Source organism: Pipistrellus hanaki, assembly GCF_964339955.1.
Source record: "Pipistrellus hanaki genome assembly, chromosome: 8".
In the NCBI taxonomy this organism is placed as follows: Eukaryota; Metazoa; Chordata; class Mammalia; order Chiroptera; family Vespertilionidae; genus Pipistrellus; species Pipistrellus hanaki.
The window spans coordinates 74,753,529-74,773,454 of NC_140510.1; the positions used below are offsets into that span (position 1 = coordinate 74,753,529).

A 19,926-nucleotide genomic window follows, 5' to 3' on the forward strand; every position below is an offset into this window, starting at 1 on the left:
TTGTGGATGTGGTGCTCTGGTGGAGTTGGACACTGGGTATGTTGGTTCTCAGGCCTCTTGGGAGGTGCAGGCCAAGGTCAGCCACTGCCTGTGCCCTGCTTGGGGGCCACCTGCTCTGAGCTCTAAAGTGATCTGCAGATGGTTGCCCCTTGTGCTGGACTTGGTGGTGCCTGAGAGAGGCCAAGCTGTGAACCAAATCTGGCTGCCACAAGTGGCTAGCCTGAGGCCACTTATCAAGTGATACAGGGCACATTGAGGCCAAATTTCACATGTTTAGGGTTTGTGAGGCGTGAAGTGATTTAGGAAAGTCTATATGAGACAAGACAGGCCGTTTGTATGGAAAACTACTGGAAGAGGCTTGCTTGGGCCCACAATTTTGGTATGTCAGGATCTCATAGAATTACTAGGACAGAATTGATGGTGTTAGCTAAGATGGTGGATACTCAAACATAGTGCCTGCCTGCACCTGTAGGGGGAGAACTTAGCAAAGGAAAATGGCCTTTGTTAGCACTTCTAAGAGAAAGCTGCACCTCTAGTCCTTGATATAAAGACACACAATTTAGTACCTTCTCCTATATCCCTGGTGCCTTTTGAGCTGCCACCTTAGCACTGGAGCTCAAAATGAGTGAGCCTGTCAGCAAATAGTTTGTTCAGGCCCTTTAAGAGGAATGCCTGGGACTCCAGAGCCCTTCCCTGCAGCCACAATCTCTGCTAATTTTCACAGCCAGAACTTATGGGAACTTCTCTTCCTGGCACTAAAACCTATGGACTGGAGGACCTGATAGGGGGTTGGGAGCCCTCACTCCTTGAGGGGATACCTCTGCCCCCAGGATAACCCTTCTGATTTTTAAAATTTATTTTTATTTTTATTTATTTCAGAGAGGAATGGAGAGGGAGAGAGAGAAACATCAATGATGAGAGAGAATCATTGATTGGCTGTCTCCTGCACACCCCACACTAGGGATCTAGCCCGCAATCCCAGCATGTGCCCTTGACTGGAGTCAAACCCAAGACCCTTCATTCCATAGGCTGGCACTCTATCCGCTGAGCAAAACCAGCCAGGGGGCTATCCTGATTTTTAACTGCTTCATGTGTGTGAGACCAGCCCATTCATCATCTTTACCTCTTACTAGTCTTGACTTGGTTTCTTCTGTATATTTTTAGTTATAGGACTTCTGTTCAACTAGACTTCAGGCAGTACTCAATGATGGTTCTGTAAATGTAGTTATAACTTTTAGTGGTCATGGGAGGAGGTGGATACAGCTACTTCACCATCTTGACCCACCTTTATCAACTTTTTGTTTTGCTTTTTATTTTAACTTTTAGTGCTTTAAAATTTTATACCTTCTAATTTTTTAATTTTGTTTTATTTTTTTGCTTCCTCAAAATCTTAATTCGTATGTTTTTAGTTTGTCTTATTTACAAATAAATGCTTTTAAAGCTGTAAAATCCCCTCCCTATATGTGTCACTTTAGAATTCCTTATGAACCAGAAAAAAGGAATTTGTGCTCACCTATGTAAAAACAATTCATGGTAGTATGAATGCAACTGAAGCTAGCCAAGCCTATATGGCTCTGTGGTTGAGCATCAACCTAGGAACCAGGAGGTCAAGGTTTGATTCCCAGTCAGGCATGTGTTAATAAATCTACAACACAGTCAGTAGGCCTGGAAAAAGCAAAGGAATTTGCTGATCTGTATGTGGAGCTGCTCACAATGTGCTGAAGTATCATTTATAATGCTATGATTAAGCTATGGAATAGATGAAGAAGGAACTGGATTTATGAATTCATGATAAAATGACTATTTTTAAATATATATATATATATATTATTGATTTTTTACAGAGAGGAAGGGAGAGGAATAGAGAGCTAGAAACATCAATGAGAGAGAAACATCGACCAGCTGCCTCCTGCACACCCTCTACTGGGTGTGCCCGCAACCAATGTACATGCCCTTGTCTGGAATCGAACCTGGTACTTTTCAGGCCATAGACTGATGCTCTATCCACTGAGCTTCGGCTCTTTTTGTTTTTTAAAAAATATGATAGCACAGCTGTATGGCTAAAAGTAAAAAATACTTATAATTACATTGCCCAGGGTCAGGAAAATGTGAAATACTTTTGGCAGGTGTTTTAGTATTTAAAAAATACAACCCTAACCCTTGTGGTTCAGTTGATTGAGTGCCATGCCATGCACCAAAACGTCACCAGTTCTGTTCCTGTGGGTTCAATCTCTAGTTGGGGTGCTTGCAGGAGGTGGCAGATTGCTGTTTCTCTCTCACACTAATGTTTCTTTCTCTCTCTTCCTCTCCCTTTCTCTCAAATAAATAAAACATTAAAAAATACTACATGCAATAAAAAAATTATTTGAAATTATATCTATGGTAAAAAAGAGCGTCTTTAAACAGAAATACACAGAAAACAGAGCTGTGTGTGTATTCTTTAGTTGATCAAAATGTTTTAACCAGAAATTTACAGGAGCATAACCTTGTATTTTCCCTAGGAGCAGTGGCTGAGCATTCATTAACTCAGTGATCACAGTGCCTTTAACACAACCATTATAAATAGCAAGAATGTACTGTGTGTACTCTCCTTGCTTTGGTCTCATTTCAGTCCTGACTGTCAACATGCTGTTCTCTTTTCTTGACCATCTTTTTTTTTGCTTCTATGACACACTTATACTCAGACTAGATCAGTATCAGTGCTTTTCAAATTTTAATGTACCTGTGAATCCCTTTTGATTTTGCTAAAATGTAGTTATGATTCAGTAAGTCTGAGGTGAGGTATAAGAATATAGGTTTCTAACAAATTCCAAGGTGATAACTCTGCTGTTTGTCCCTGAGCCACACTAAATAGCAAGGACTATATCCTTCCTTCCTCTTTCTGTTTAAAATACTTGGAACAAAACTGTCACACCAGTAGGTCTCTATAATTAAATTATAAGAATGGTCAGAGGTACCCTATCCCGTTTAGCTCAGTGGCTGGAGTATCAGCCTGTGAACTGAAGGGTTTCAGGTTTGACTTTAGTCAAGGGCATATACCACAGTTGCAGGCTCAATCCCCAGCCCAGGTTGGCGCGCATGCAGTAGGTAACCAATCGATGTGTCTCACATCATTGTTTTTCTCTCTGTCTCTACCCCTCCTCTCTCTCCAAATGGAAAAAATATCCTCGGGTAAGGATTAAAAAATAAAAGAAGAATGGTCAGAGGCAAAATTTTGTTTCTCATCAGGAACTCAGAGAAGTTACTAAGGAGCTACTAAAGGGTGAAGAAAACAAAAAGAGCATAAAATGTCTCAATTACAACAAACATGTCAGGAAGATAAAGAATAAGAAAAGACTATATATTTGGCATAAATTTAACACAGGCTTTTATTGAAAACATATTACATTCAGTTAATACACTTTGGACATGATTCAAACTTTAAAAAAGACATAGACTTTGTTCTTAAGAAGCTTAAAAATCCAAAAGGGGAAAAGGGCCTACATACACTGCAACAAAGGATAAAAAGTGAGAAGTAGATTCAGCAAAGTACACTGAGAAGCATGGTGGGAGTTCGGACACTGCTTCCACTTGTGAATCAGGAAGGCCCCCATAAAGAAGTGACATCTGGAATGGGCCTGAGATTCATCAATTTTTCAATATGTAGAGGTTGTTAGGATCTCATTTTATCCGGAGTTAAAATAATACTTTTTATCTCTGAGCCAGGTCAAAAAGCAAGTCCTGCAAAATTACATTTAGCTTGTATTAATAATGAATCATTAAACAAACATAAACAGTAACAGTTGTACCAGGAGAGTTGAAAGCATATTATCACCACATGTGTCAAATATGTCCCGAGTCCTTGGGCTGCTGGAATCTCATTCCAAAGGAAGAAGATTGGCAGGAGGCTCACAGTGTGACCTAATAAGAACAGAGATGACAGTTATTCTGCATGAGGTGGAGGTGAGAATTGAAAGTAAAAGGAAGGGGTCTGGGGAAAGAACTAAGAAAAAAAAAAGGGGTGGGGAGAGGGAGGCAAGGAGAGAGGAAGACAACTAGAGAGTGGATAAAAGAACAAGAAAGATGGGCACAAAAAACTCACCAGCACTTCCTAAGCCAAAATACAAGAGCTGTCAGGAGCACCAGGGGCACCATCACTGCCAAGATGATCCAGCCCTTGGAGCTGTGATGTTGTTCTGTGGATTTGGGTGCACACAAGGTGTCATTTCAAACCCACCCCCTGTTTACTGCATCTCCCCGCTCTGCCTTTTTTTTTTTTTTTTTTTGAATATTCTCATTAATCTCCTTTATTCCTCTTTCTTCTCTCATCCCTCTTCAGAAATGAATCTTTCACCTCAATATCTTCCTACATCTGCAGGTCTCCCATTTTTAATTCTGCTATTTATTGAACTATTTTCATGTTTTTGAGTCTAGAGTCGATAAATCCAAAAATGTTTCACTTGGATCTCCTGTTCTGCTTGTGGACCATCCCCTCCCATTCCCAGTGTGGGCCCCATTTTTCTTACCCAGGTAGAGGAGGATGTCCTGGCCTCCCAGGCTGCTGTGTCTCACCCGGCAATATAGGCCAGATGTCTCAGTGGCTTCCACCTCCAAGAAAGCCTGAAGGTACCATGTCCCATCAGCATTGGGCAAGATGCCACTCTGTTGAGTGTGCTGCTGTGCCTGTTCACCTCGCATCCACTTGACCCAAATTGGCTTTGGATGGAAGCCAGAGACATGGCAAACCAGCATCTGGCGGTCAGGACCGGGATTGGGGCCAGTGGACAGCCAGGCCTCTGGTTTTACTGCAGAGGACAGGAGAGATATTCAGATATGGACTTACACAGACTTGGAGGTTCATTTCTTCACATCAGTTTAGACAGACTTATTTATCACATGCTGGGAATGGATGTGTCTGTTTAAACTTATGTGATGCTACAAACCTCCTCAATGTAAAGGGAGGATAGGAAGGTAAATTTTAGAATAGAAAATGCTTGGAGAAAGGATATGGGACTGACCTTTTCTCTGGAGATCTGCCTTCCCTGCATCAAAGAGGCCCAAAAGCGTCCTCAGTATTATTTTCTTGGCGACATGGCGTTGATTGAATAGTCCACACATATGCTGAGTCTACTGTCACCCTTTGAAGATGGCAGCCATGAATTGTTCTGTAAGTGCAGGAGCTCTGATCCTTGATAAGCAAATTGCAGGAAGACTGCCTTGCCTTCCCCGGGGTGCAGCTCACAGCCTCCTGTTATCTGTACCTCAAAGGGATCTACGGGAAAGAGGTTGTGTAAATTAGAGGAAAGAGGTAGTAAAGATGAAATTAGTGGAATTGAAAAAAGGAAGTAGAAGAGAGAATTTTGGGGTATTAAGAGGTAATGGAACAAAATTTAGTTTGATCAGAAGTTCAGAAAAAGCATAATTGGTGGTAGTTGAAGGTGGGGGGAAAAAAGAATGACATATTTTTTTTGGAAATGACAGGGAACAAATTGAAAGAAGGTGACAAATGATGAGAGCCAAGAGAATAAAGAAGGCTTTGATGTGAGGTAGTTACGATTATAATCTAGGGCAGCGATCACCAACCAGTGGCCTGTGGACCACTGGTGGTCCATGAGGTCCAAAAGGTTGGCGACCGCTGGTTTAAGGAAACCTTTGGAGCAGTGGTTGCCATCCGGTGGTTCATGGACCACAGGTGGTCTGTGAGGTCCAAAAGGCGACCGCTGATGTAGAGTGAATGTAATACCGGAGGTCACAATGAATATATAGACAGAGATTGCTGAAGTGATTGAACACAGGGAAAATCAGAATAGGAAACTCAGTGAGCCACGCACATCCCACCCACATTGCACCTCCCCTTTCCTTCAATTTGGGAATTGAACTTACACTCAAACTTCCATTTTCTGGCATAGTTGCGAATTAAAGGCGGCAATTCGATGTGTAACTTTCGGAAGAACTTTTCCATTTCTGTCATTTCCTTGTTGCTGAAGTTGCCCTTGGACCAAGGCCGCAGGAAAATAAGACTGCCAGAGTTACTGTTCCAGCCAAGAATCTGCAACTCACCCAACCAGAGTCCCAGTTTTGTGCCCAGGAATGATTGTAGAAGGATGAGATGTGGATTATGTGGAGGGAGATCTGCTCCTGGAAGGCTGTGTCAAAAGAACAGGCAGAATGTGGAGAAAAAAAGAGATTGGGAAGGAGGGAAAATGAAGAAAGGTGTCAGAAAGGGAAGACTCAGAATCTGGAGATAAGGGAAACCATTTTACCCCAGCAAACATTCACTTGCCCAGGGCCCCATGCTTTACATACAGCCTTCGGAAGAGCACAGGTATATTCAGAATGGAACTATGCTGACTTATTCTCAATCTCCTGGTATGCCGTGAGGACAGTGCGCGCGCGCGCGCGCGCGCACATACACACACACACACACACACACACACACACACACACACACACCCCCCATGCCCTCCCCACCCCCAACCCTGAACTGGGCAGTTGCTAGAATTCTTACCATCTTCATTGTCACCAGCTGCGAGGAGAACTGCTAGCAATGTAATCTGCAGAAACAGCATTTCAGTTACAGATATTTCTCTCAGAAAGTTTGTCTTCAATTTGTGTTTTAAATAAACCTACCCCACACTACCCCTTTTTCTGACTTCCTTCTACCAACAAACCACAAAAGAAAAAAGAAAAAAAAAGAAAACCCACACACATATAAAAAACAGTGCTCCTTTCCTAAATCCTAGACACCAATTCAACCTCTCATTTCCCTCCCAGTTCTGACTCTCTTCTCTCTCTGGCTTTCAGCATCTTCCCTCATTATCAGCCTTCATTCTGTACATGTTTCTCTAATTCAGTCTCTAATGAATAAATAAGTCTTATGTGGCATTGAAAAGTCAATTTACCTCTATGGGGACATTTTATTTTCATTCATACTATAAAAGCATAAAAATAATTGTAATTATCCTGTATTCCAGTCTCCTACCTCCATGTAATCTTCCTTATGTTTCCTTCTTAATTTTAATGCTTAAAAGAAGGTACAAAACGGTTATTCTTTGAAGTATTTGAGATCTTGCTCCCTAATATATGTCATCAATTCACTCGTACTTTTATAAAAATTCTGTACAGGTTTGGACATTCTTACATTGACAGAGTATAATAGTCCTAAAATAAGTGGTCAAAATGTCTGCTTTCTTGTTAGCTTTGCAAACAGTTGTTTGAAAGACAATACTGGTTTGGTCTGTCCAAAGATCTGGCCCAGTTCAAGCATTCTAAAGTTTTAAGGAGTAAAATGTGAAATGTAGTTCCTTTGGAATGACTGGTCTGGTTTCATTTTAAAATAGAGTCCCAGCCCAAACCGGTTTGGTTCAGTGAATAGAGCATCAGCCTGCGGACTGAAAGGTCCCAGGTTTGATTCCGGTCAAGGGCCTGTACATTGGTTGCGGGCACATCCCCAGCAGGGGGTGGTGGGTGTGCAGGAGGCAGCTGGTTGATGTTTCTCTCTCATCGACGTTTCTAGCTCTCTATCCCTCTTCCTTCCTCTCTGGAAAATCAATAAAATATATTTTAAAAATTAAATAAATAAGAGGCCCAGTGCACAAAATTTATGTACAGGAGATGGGGATCCCTCAGCCCAGCCTGCACCCTGTCTAATCTGGGACCCCTTGATGGATGTCCGACTGCCTCTCACAATCCGGGACTGCTGGCTCCTAACAGCTCGCCTGCCTGCTTGCCTGATCGCCCCTAAACACCTCTACCTGCCTGCCTGATTGCCCCTAACTGCTCCCCTACCGGCCTGATTGCCCCTAACTGCTCTCCTGCTGGCCTAATGGCCCCTAACCGCCTCTTCCTTGCCTTGCACCAGGGACCCAGGATTCCCTCCTCCAGCTGGTCTCAGGCACCTGGCACCTGGGCTTCCCTCCCTCTGGCTGGCCGCAGGCACCTAGAACCTAGGCTGGCTTCTCCTGGGCTGGCTGCAGCCGCAGGGGACTATGGGTAGGCAGCTTCACCCAGGCCACAACTGCAGGAGTTTGGGACCACGGGGTGTGCGAATTGTTCCTCTCCTGGGCCACAGGCACAGGCTAGTCAGAATAACTCAGCTTAAATTAATGCTGGGGCTCAGAGTTGGTGCCCCAAGACCTTCCACAGTGACATATTATTTTGAACTAAAAATCAATGAATAGCAGCAAGAGCAGGAAGAGCTCTGTGACCCTCCTCTATCTACTTAAAAAAGGAAATAAATTTCCATGATAGATACCCTCCCCATTCCTGAAGCACTGAGAGAGAACTTTTTCACAAGAGTTATAAAATCCAGAGTAAAAAAGTGTGTATAAACAAACCTTGTAATGCCTTTACTAATTTCCTACCTGAGCTCAAATTTTGTTTAGATTCCTCAAAAACAAATACCTACACCTGCTTAGAATGAGCACTAGCTTTATTTTTCCTGTAAATTTCTGGCAAATTTGTTTCTTCATCTAAAAGTTATAAAATGGTACCTAGTTCATTCACTTCTTTGAGCTTCACATTATGATCTGACATTTTATGATTTATTCCATATGCATGTATTAGAGTACTTTTTAAAAAATATATATATATTTTTATTGATTTTTTTACAGAGAGGAAGGGAGAGGGATAAAGAGTCAGAAACATCAATGAGAGAGAAACATCAATCAGCTACCTCCTGCACACCTCCCACTGGGGATGTACCTGCAACCAAGGTACTGGAATAGAACCTGGGACCCCACAGTCTGCAGGATGACAATCTATCCACTGAGCCAAACCGGTTAGGGCTAGAGTCCTTTTTTTTTTTTTTTGTTAATTTTGTCCAGTCCAAATCCATAAGAAGTAAAGAAAGGTAGATTGGGAAACAACATTAACAAATTACTAAAGGCTATTAGGAGTATATAGAACACCTGAGAATTAAAAACGTGGGTAATTCACTTACATTTCTAGAATTCTTCCATAGCCCTCACCATAGACTCCTGAAAGATTGGAGTCAAGAATAGGGACCAGAAAAACTTTTCTCCTGATGCAAACCTGTGGCATGAGGCCAACAACTGCATGAGAATGGCAAAAGCTTTCCACCAGATCTTTCTATCTTATCTTCCAACCAAAAAAAAAAACACAAAAAAACTTAACCTGATCGGAATAGGACAGAAAGCTCTATAGTTTTCAGGGTATAGGTTAAGATGCACTGCAGCTAGGAAAAGGGGACAGGACAGTAAAGCACCTTCTCCTAAACTATACGAGGTTTCATACTGCTGCGAGAAAGGCAGGACTCCTTGGAAGACTTAATCCCAAAAATCAAAAATCAAAGCACCTGCCTAAAAATAAGAAATTTGAGTAAACACATAGCAAAGAGTTTCTTTACCAACTTTCTACCTATTTTTCTATTTTTTTCTATATAAAAGGCTAAGATGAAAAGTGTCTTCTGGGGACTTCGACCGAAGACTGGGAATTCAATGGCTTGCTGTGACAAGTACACTGATCACCAAGGGGCGGTGTGGAACATGGCGGGCGACCAGCAGCAGCCGTGGGGTGCTGAGGGAGTAACAGAAGCAGGAGGCCAGGAAGCGTGTGGGCAGCGAGGGAAGGAGGAGGCAGGCAGACGGGGAACTTGATGGGCCCTGATCGCCGGCCAGGCCTAGAGACTACCGTGAATGAATTTCGTCCACGACCGTTATGACCAGAGTGATCAGTTGACTAGTTGCTACACTCAACACAGGAGCTCAACACTGCCCCTTGGTGGTCAGTGTGCTCCTACAGCCAGCCTCCTTTGGCCAGCCAACCACTCTAGGGTCCCTCCCCTGGCTAGCTCCCATCGGTCCTGGTGCTAAACCATTCATAGGCAACCGGCCTCTGGGGTTTAGTACGTGGCAGAGCAGCTCCCTCGCTGTGATCAATTGAAAGTCAGCCCTCAACATAAGGGTTTGTCTCGGTGCTCCCGTCCTCTCCCTTCCCGGGGCCTCGCGGTGAGGGAAGGAGAAGTGGGGGAGGCAGGTAACTGCTCAGTGGTGTGGTGGCATTGGCATCCGGTGTCCGTTCCTTCCGCGCCTGGCCTGGTGACCGTTGCCTCCTCTCCCAAGTCTGCTGGGGCCTTCAGGCCCCAGGCTGAGATGGGGAACCGGGGGTGGATGGCAGCAGATGCAGCCCCTTCCCCAGAGGGGGGATGATTGTCTGCTCCCTCCTCAGTGTCACCAGCCAACCTCCCACGATCCCCCCCCCCCCCATGCACAAATTCGTGCACCGGGCCTCTCGTATGATGATAAGAGCCATGACAAAATAAATTAGAAAAAAAGAAAAGATTAAATGCAATTGGTACTAAAAGAGGCCAAAATTAAGAGATAAAAACAGGGGTGAAGAAAGGCAACCAGAACCAGTAAAAAAAAAAAAAAAAAAAAAATTGGTAGAGAAGGAGTTGTCTATTTAGGTCACTATTGTGTGCTCACTGGACACAGAAAGCCCCAGAGGAGAGAACTGAGATAAGTGCGATATATCCTGATTAGAACTCAACCAGGCAGAGTACCCAGCTACCTTAGGGAAAGTCCATCATTTTCCCCTCTGTCTTCAGACCTTCCTGGGAATCCCTCCTTCTGGCCCACTGCACTGGTGCTTAGGCTACAGGCATGTTTATGCTCTTTCTAACAGCTGTTACCTGGTGCTTCCTCAAACACCATCAGAGCTCTGGAATTTCTCTGTCCTCTAAGCTCTCCTCAGAGCCCAGACTGGAGCTCCCCTCCCACACAGTCTCACACACTCATCTGAATCCCCACTCTCCACCAGCAGTAACCTCAACTTCCCTACTAGAGAAACTCACTGCTTCTTACAGTCATGTGCCTTTTACTCAGCTGCTTCTTTTCCCTCCTACTTGGCTTCAAGCTTCTCTATCCTCTTTCTACCCTCTAGTCTCTCTGTGTATCTGATGTGAGTGCTTCTTGCCTTTCACAGCAAATCTCTTGCCATAAAAGGATCTTAGGATGGAGAGTCAAGATACATTCCTGGATGAGACACCTGCCGGATGCAGTGAATTGGAGAAAACACAGCAGCATTCTGGCCTCAGTTTTGTTATCTGTAAAATGACTGGTTGAAAGAAGTAACTGTTGTCTAATCTTGTCAGCTTTCCCTCTAGCATTCTGTGCCTCCTACTGGGCTCCCTTTTCCCCCTATCCATGTCCTCTTTCTTCCTGGTCTACTTTTCCCTCCTTTTTTTAAACTTTCTTTTTCTTTTTAAAAAAATATATTTTATTGATTTTTTTACAGAGAGGAAGAGAGAGGGACAGAGAGTTAGAAACATTGATGTGAGAGAAACATTAATCAGCTGCCTCCTGCACACCCCCTACTGGGGATGTGCCCTAAACAAAGGTACATGACCTTGAGCAGAATTGAACCTGGGACCTTTCAGTCCGCAGGCTGACGCTCTGTCCACTGAGCCAAACTGGTTTCAGCTAAACTTTATTTTTCAATTACAGCTTACATTCAGTATTATTTAGTATTAGTTTTAGGTGTATAACATAGTGGTGAGATAATAATATCCTTACAAAAGTAGTCCCTCCAATATTTTTAGTATCCACCTGGCACCATACATAGTTACTACAATATTATTGATTATATTCTCTATGCTGTACTTTACATCCCCATGACTATTTTATAACTATTCATTTGTAATTCTTTTTTTTAAGATATGGGTTTATTGATTTTGGAGGCGGAGAAAAAGATAGAAAAATTCATGATAAGAATCATGGATTGCCTACCTTCTGCACACCCCCTACTGGGGATCTAGCCCACAACCCAGGCATGTGCCTGTGACCAGGAATTGAACCAGGGACTGCTCAGTCTGCAGACCTGCGTTCTATCCACTGAGCCAAACCGGCCAGGACTGATTTGTAATTCTTTTTTTTAAATTGTTCCCTTAAAAAAAAAAAATAATATACATATATATATATATATATATATATATATATATATATATATATATATATATAAAATTTTCTTTTCTTTTTTTTTCTTTATTAAGGTATTACATATGTGTCCTTATCCCCCCATTGCCCATTCTGCCCACCTCACCACTCATGTCCTCACTCCCTTCATGTCTGTGTTCATTGGTTAGGCTTATATGCATAAATACAAGTCCTTTGGTTGATCTCTCCCTTCCCCCCACCTTTCACTGCCTTCCCTCTGAGGTTTGACGGTCTAATTGATGCTTCTCTGTCTCTGGGTCTGTTTTTGTTCATTGGTTTATGTTGTTCATTATATTCCACAAATGAGTGAGATCATGTGATATTTATCTTTCTCTGACTGACATATTTCGCTTAGTACAGTGGTCGGCAAACTCATTAGTCAACAGAGCCAAATATCAACAATATAACGATTGAAATTTCTTTTGAGAGCCAAATTTTTTAAACTAGGTAGGTACGTAGTTACTAACTTAATTAAGGTACTCCTAAGCTGGCCTTTGCTAAAAACTCAAGGGGCCAAAGAGCCACATGTGGCTCGGGAGCCGCTGTTTGATGACCCAGGTTCACCCATGCTGTGGCAAATGGTAGGAGTGCCTTCCTTTTTACAGCAGCATAGTATTCCATTGTGTAGATATACCACAGTTTTCTAATCCACTCATCTTCTGGTGGGCATTTAGGATGTTTGCAAATCCTAGCTATTGTAAATTATGCTGCTATGAACATAGGGGTACATTTATCCATTCTGATTGGTGTTTCTAGTTTCTTGGGACATATTCCTAGAAGTGGAATCACTGGATCAAATGGGGGTTCCATTTTTAGTTTTTTGAGGAAACTCCATACTGTTCTCCATAGTGGCTGCACCAGTCTGCATTCCCACCAGCAGTGAACAAGGGTTCCTTTTTCTCCACATCCTCGCCAGCAATGTTATTTGTTGATTTGTTGATGATAGCTAGTCTGACAAGTATGAAATGGTACCTCATTGTCATTTTGATTTGCATCCCTATGATGATTAGTGACTTTGAGCATGTATTCATATGTATCTTTGCCTTCTGTATGTCCTCTTTCGAAAAGTATCTAGGTCTTTGCCCATTTTTTTTTTTTTTATGTGACAGATTAACTAACAAATACTTTCTAAAAGATTTTAACCAAAGGCAGTTTTGTTTTCCTTTTCTTTGCCCTTTTTTTAAAAAAATATATATTTTTAATTGACTTTTTACAGAGAGGAAGGGAGAGAGATAGAAAGCTAGAAACATCGATGAGAGAGAAACATCGACCAGCTGCCTCTTGCACACCCCCTACCGAGGATGTGCCCGCAACCAAGGTACATGCCCTTGACCGGAATCGAACCTGGGACCCTTCAGTCCGAAGACCAACTCTCTACCACTGAGCCAAACCGGTTTCGGCACTTTGCCCATTTTTTGATGGAATTGTTTATCTTCCTTTTGTTGTATGAGTTCCCTAAAAATGTTGGAGATTAAACCCTTATCCCCGTATCGGAGATAACATTGGCAGATGTGTTCGCTCTTGCAGTGGGCTTGTTGATGGTTTCTTTTGCTGTGCAGAAGCTTTTTATTTTGATGTAGTCCCATTTGTTTTATTTTCTCTTTAGTTTCCATTGCCCTAGGAGCTCTGTTGGTGAAGATAATTGCTTCGACTTATGCTGAGATTTTACTGTCTGTGTATTCCTCTAAGATTTTTATGGTTTCCCATTTTACATTTAAGCCCTTTATTCATTTTGAGTTTATTTTTGTGTATGGTATAAGTTGGTGATCTAGTTTCATTTTTTTTGCATGTATCTGTGCAATTTTCCCAGCACCATTTATTGAAGAGACTGTCTTGACTCCATTATATGCTCATGCCTCCTTTGTTAAATATTAATTGAGCATAGTGGTTTGGGTCGATTTCTGGGTTCTCTATCCTATTGCATTGGTCTATATGTCTGTTCTTATGCTGATACCAGGCAGTTTTTAGAACAGTGGCTTTGTAATACAGTTTGAAATCTGGTATTGAGATCCCACCTACTTAGTTCTTCTTTCTCAGAGTTGTTGCAGCTGTTGGTCTTTTTTTTTATTCCAGATACATTTTTAGAGAATTCATTTGATTTGTAATTCTTAATCTCTTCACTTTTCTCACCCACTCTTCCAATCCCCTCCCCTCTGGCAACCATTAGTCTGTTCTCTATTTTGTTTGTTTTGTTCTTTAGATTCCATATACAAGTGAAATCATATAGTATTTATCTTTCTCTGACTGGCTTATTTCACTGAGCATAATATCCCTCAAAGTCAAGGATTGTCCCATGCGGTGTTAATTCCCCCACATTTGCAGTTTTGAGCACCCACAAATGATCATCAGCCTCTCACAGGTGTCCCAACCCACGCCATGTAAAAGCCTTAGTAAAACAATGCAAAACACATGCTAAAGTTCAGTTCTGTTGTCTTGAAATCTCTAAGTGTCGGGGCGGGGAAGGAGGAAGTGGGCTGAGAAAATGTGAGACAGGACAGAAGAGGTGACTGATACAAGCAGGTTTTTTAAATTTGAGTATACACACAAAATATATATACACAAAATCAACTATTTTTTCATAGAAAATCTCCAATATGCCAGTGTGTTCAGTAATTGTTTAACACACAGTGACACCTATTTAAATATAGAAAACTATTCAAATACAGACATTCACAAGCATCAAGTTGCAACTCTTTGATGCTGTCTAAAGAGAAATTCCTGTGAAACTCTATGTTGCTCACCTTCACTCCATTCTGAATTAAAAACCCAGTATCTGATATGCCTATGTTCACCTGCAGTAGTAACAGCTGTTCATCTGTTGGGACCGTTACTCTAACCCACCACTTTGAGAAGATAAGGCACACTCAGTATGGTACCTGGCAAGTAGACTATTGATGTGGGAAGTTTGACACTGATGTACTTACCCATGTCTTTTCCCCATAGTTACAGACAGCACACATGAAATCTCTATATTGCATTGTAATCTGAAAGTCTTAATTTCTCTAATTTTTGTTAGTTACTCTTCTTTAATCTCCAAATTTTAAAGTATGTATAAGAAATTATACCAGGTAAATTCCTGTAACCAATTTCATTTCATTTTTCTAAAACCACAGTTACACAATTTCTGCTTATTTTATTAAAAGTATATTCAGATGAATCAGTCCTTTTTCATATAAAAATTATACATGCTAAAAACTAATTCGAAATCTAATATTGAATTTTACCTGTAAAGGGTTTGCTTTTGAAAGTTATCTTTTGTAGCCAGTTTCTACAAAAATGTAATTTCCCCTGATTGACTTGTATAGACCTAAATATTATTATATGCAACTGTATATACTAAGTATTTTGTTTTGGTTTTGCTGTTATTCATATTTAGTTGAAAATTTTACATAAAGAAAAAATAGTTTAGCTCATTGTCCTTTGTCTTAGAGTAACTTATTATATTGCTAATTTGGTTCTTCAGCAAACTTTGCAAATTAACTATGCAGGCTCTGAACTGATAAAAGAGCATATAGAAATGTTTTCTGTTATATAGGCTATCATGTCCCTTACAAATAAAGATAGTTAAGCTTCTTGTTATTTGTTGTTGTTTTTTTTGTTTCAACTTCTTGTTTTATAATCTTTATAACTTTAATTTAAAAAAATATATTTTATTGATTTTTTTATAGAGAGGAAGGGAGAGGAATAGAGAGTTAGAAACATCTATGAGAGAGTAACACCGATTAGCTGCCTCATGCACACTCCCTACTGAGTATGTGCCCGCAACCCTTGACCGGAATCAAACCTGGGACCCTTGAGTCCGCAGGCCAACGCTTTATCCACTGAGCCAAGCTGTTTATGGCTATAACTTTAATTTCTTATTTTGTCATATTAATTCTTACTAAGATTGGAACTTTCACTACTATGATTAATACAAATGGTGAGCACAGACTCTTCCTTGCCTTCTTCTTAGCCTTAGAAGAAAAGCAAAAAAAAGTCACCATTTAGTAGGATGTTAGCTGTTGTTTTTAAATTCTCTTTATGAAATTGAGAAGGTGCCCTTTCGTTTCTAGTTTATTGGAAGTTTTGGCCTCAAAAAGGTGCTGAAGCCGAAACCAGTTTGGCTCAGTGGATAGAGCATCGGCCTGCGGACTGAAAGGTCCTAGGTTCGATTCCAGTCAAGGGCATGTACCTTGGTTGTGGGCACATCCCCAGTAGGGGGTGTGCAAGAGGCAACTGATCAATGATTCTCTTTCATCGATGTTTCTTCCTCTCTGTAAAAAAATCAATAAAATATACATATTTTTTTAAAAAGGTACTGAATGTCTCAAATATTTTATTTCTACGTATAGAGATAAATATGGTTATTCTCCTATATTCTGTTACCATGGTGATTATAATGCTAGATTTTTAAATTTAAAATAAATCTTCCTTATCTGTGGTAAACCTACATAGACACCATATAACAATCCTTTTAAACACTCTTTTTGTTCTTACTTTTTAAGGTGGAAGCTTAGGTTACTTCTGATTTTAAAATTCCTTGTTGTTATTTGATGTAAACATTTGAACTTTGAGGTCTCTCTGTACATTTTGAAGTATCTCACATAGTTTAATATGCTAGATTTTCATTATCATTAGGTTAAAATATTTTCTAATCTCTCTTTTGAATCTTTCATTGACTGAGTTAGTTTCTTTAGAATTGTGTTGGTTACTTTTCAAATATTTGGATATTTTCTTGATGTCTTACTATTATTGAGTTCAAATTCAATTCCATTGTGATCAGAGAATATACTCAGTGATTTGAATCCTCTAATATTTACTGAGACATCTCTATGGTCTAGAATATGGTCTGTGATGATAAATGTTTCATGAATGCTGGGATAAAGAAACCATATGTTCAGAAATCATAAGGTATAATGTTCAATGAGTATATATTGGGTCATATTGGTTATAGTGTTCAAAACTTTTATCTCCTTATTGATTTTTAAAAAATATTTTTGTTCTGACTTTAAAGAGGAAGGGAGAGGGAGAGAAAGAAACATCAACTTTCAAATGTACTATACACCTGTGGGAATTAAAACCTTCATGCTGTACATTACATCTCCAGTACTTATTTCTTTTATAAATATATGTTTGGCCAAAACCGGTTTGGCTCAATGGATAGAGCGTCGGCTTGGGGACTGAAAGGTCCCGGGTTTGATTCCGGTCAAGGGCATGTACCTTGGTTGCGGGCATATCCCCAGTAGGGGGTGTGCAAGAGGCAGCTGATCGATGACTCTCTCTCATCGATGTTTCTGACTCTCTATCTCTCTCCCTTCCTCTCTGTACAAAATCAATAAAATATATTTTAAAAAAATAATATATATATGTTTGTACTTTTTGTGCACCTTTATCCACATCCCCTGCCAACCTATCCCTTGGCTCTGATCAGAAACTGAATATGATTTCTTTGGTATGTTTGTGGTTTTTTTTAAAATCCACATACAGTATTTGTCTTTCTCTGTCTCACTTTTTTAATTTAGCATAATGCCCTGAAGGTCCATCCATGTTGTGGCAAATGTGGTATAATTATTGTTAAATGATTCTTTTATTAAAATTTCCCTTCCCTCTTTTTCTCATTATAGACAGAGGCTGCATGGGCTGAAGAATATTATGAGAAGAAGAAAGGGTCTCACAAGCGTTCAGCATCCTGGGGCAGCACAGATCAACTGAAGGAGGTCAGGAATATGGTGCCAAGAAAGTTGGTGTGGAAACTTGATTCCTTCATCGGCTAGTTCCTTGAAATTGTGGGCAGCAGAGATTTGTCAGTTTCCATTGTGTGTGGGGTTTGTGTGTTTTTGTCTTAGTTCTGTTTACTTAAGAATTAACAACAGAAAAAGTTATGTTAATTGAATAAGGATTTGAATGGAGAAATGTATACATTACTTACCTGATAGTGTGTTTTTCCTTCTTTTCTAACAAAATGAAAGTCTATACCTATTAATATAATATAAATATCAGATATATAAACTTTAGTGATAGAAAAAATTCACATATATTGTATTATGGTAGTGATTCTGCCATTTAGTAACCCAGTATCACTAAGTTGATTTTGCCCCTATGGTATAATTACCTGATTACCATTTTCTGTCTATAATTATAACATTCTTATTTTACATGTAATGTAGGGGGGAAAAACAAAACCAGGAAAATTCAGTGCAGAAATAACATGGGATATTGATTAAAATTTTATTTGGTATTTTTAAAAATGAAACTTTTATTGTTCAGATTATTACAGTTGTTCCTCTTTTTCTCCCCATAGCTCCTTTCCACCTGGTTCCCATCCGACCCCATGCCCTTAAACCCCTCCCCTACACTGTCCTAGTCCATAGGTGTACGATTTTTGTCCAGTCTCTTCAGCACTTCCCACACCACCTTCCTGCCATCTTGGTTGTCCATTCTTATTTGATATTTTTAAAGTTTATATCTGTGAGTGCATTTTGTGGCTTGAATTGATATTCAAATCGCTTAGTTTTTTGAACTGTTGAAGGTCACAAGTTTGATAAAGAAATGTAAATAAAATGTGATTTATGAGGGCAATGAGAAAATAACTATTAATTTTTAATTCTTTGTGAAAGTTGTAATATAATTCTAAATGCTGAAAACTTCACATGTTTAGTACTTGGAATATCTCTATATATGCATGAGTATATACAATAGGATTTTGTGATACAGTTTAAAAATTCAAAACTTTTATTAAGACTGCATTTTTCTGGTTCTTATTAAGCAAGGATGCTTTATGTAGTATGGGAAACACTCTGATGCATGTGTTATTTTTTCCCCTTTCCAGATTGCAAAATTACGCCAGCAATTGCAGAGAAGTAAGCATAGCAGTCGACATCATCGAGATAAAGAAAGACAGTCACCATTCCATGGCAACCATTCAGCCATTAACCAGAGTCAGGTAGGAGCACAGAAAATGTAAAATGCAGACAGTAGATTTTTTATTTTGCAGGTGATTTGTTATTTTATAGGTGACTTTGGGACAAAAGAGCCAAAAACATATTTAAAACTAATTAATACTAAATCATAAACTTAATAAAAATAAACCAAAAACACACACACACACCCCCCACAGAATATTAAATTGACAAAATAATATTTTCCTTTGGTGATCTGTGATATGACTTCTAAGAGACAAAGCTAATTTTTCATATTTTGACTTACTGTACTTTTGTATCTATCAATTTAGTATGTTGGAGGCAGAATAATAGAGATATGCACTGGCTATGGAATCAGACCCTGGACAGGTAACCTGCTCTAAGTCTCAGTTTCCTCGTCTGAAGATTGAGGGTAATAATGATAGCTGTCTCATAAAGTCATTTACTAGAGGAAAATGTTTATCTGCTCTGATTCCTTAATAGGATCCTATAAACTATTATTGATGGCTCACACTGGGAGCATTTCTCTTTAACTGAATTGAAATTGGGATGGGGTCCCTTGGCAAGGAGAAACAAAAGTTTGCCAACTCCTTTTATAGGTTGATACCTTCTGGTGATTGTCCAGGATATTCGGATTGTTTTCAAGAGAAAGTATGTTTTGGTATATATTTTTTTCAAACTAATTTTGTCCTAAAATATTGGTACATGGGTCAAATTTGATTTCATATTTTTAAAGTTTGGTTGTAATTTCCAACAGCTCCTCAGGACAGGGTGACAGAGTCATGAAGGTGGGGCTAGTGCATTTATCAAGGCTGATGCAGTATGGAGGGGAGGGCTTGACCCAGTAAAGATGTCATCTGTGAGTGTTGTCTGAGAGGAACTTGGCATAGAGGCCCTGGCAGCTATCCTTTCAACTCTTTCCCTGGAGCCTCACAACCTTGTTTGTCTTCCCACATCTCCAGTTTGCTCTGATCTTTTCCCTCTCTCTGCTGGAGCCCAGACCATATGGCCACGAATGAGATTTTGTGTGCTGTTCCTTTAAGAGGGCACCTGGGTTTTGAGCAGAGTACTATCTTGCCCTGGCAGGTAGACTC

The 19,926-nt window shown here is 40.2% G+C and overlaps 2 protein-coding genes across 3 annotated transcripts in view; one reads left to right on the forward strand and one right to left on the reverse strand.

Moving 5' to 3' along the window:
* Positions 1-19,926, forward strand: part of FAM117B (family with sequence similarity 117 member B) — a 53,069-nt gene that overhangs the window by 15,674 nt on the left and 17,469 nt on the right. Inside the window, exons 3-4 of the mRNA XM_084893206.1 lie at positions 17,537-17,629; positions 18,742-18,855. Coding sequence (XP_084749332.1) covers positions 17,537-17,629; positions 18,742-18,855 — 207 coding nt within the window. The remainder of the gene's footprint in view (positions 1-17,536; positions 17,630-18,741; positions 18,856-19,926) is intronic.
* On the reverse strand, positions 3,167-7,293 carry LOC311626404 (T-cell surface glycoprotein CD1a-like). Of its 2 annotated transcripts, XM_084891671.1 has the most exons (5): positions 4,998-7,293; positions 4,506-4,784; positions 4,082-4,175; positions 3,815-3,900; positions 3,167-3,720 (listed from the first exon to the last, which is right to left on the reverse strand). In XM_084891671.1, exons 1-4 carry the CDS (start codon positions 5,095-5,097, stop codon positions 3,858-3,860), a joined length of 516 nt encoding a protein of 171 aa, XP_084747797.1. In that variant the 5' UTR covers positions 5,098-7,293; the 3' UTR covers positions 3,167-3,720; positions 3,815-3,857. The 2 variants fall into 2 exon arrangements, with proteins under 2 accessions (XP_084747797.1, XP_084747796.1); XM_084891670.1 differs by having other exon boundaries at positions 3,167-3,900.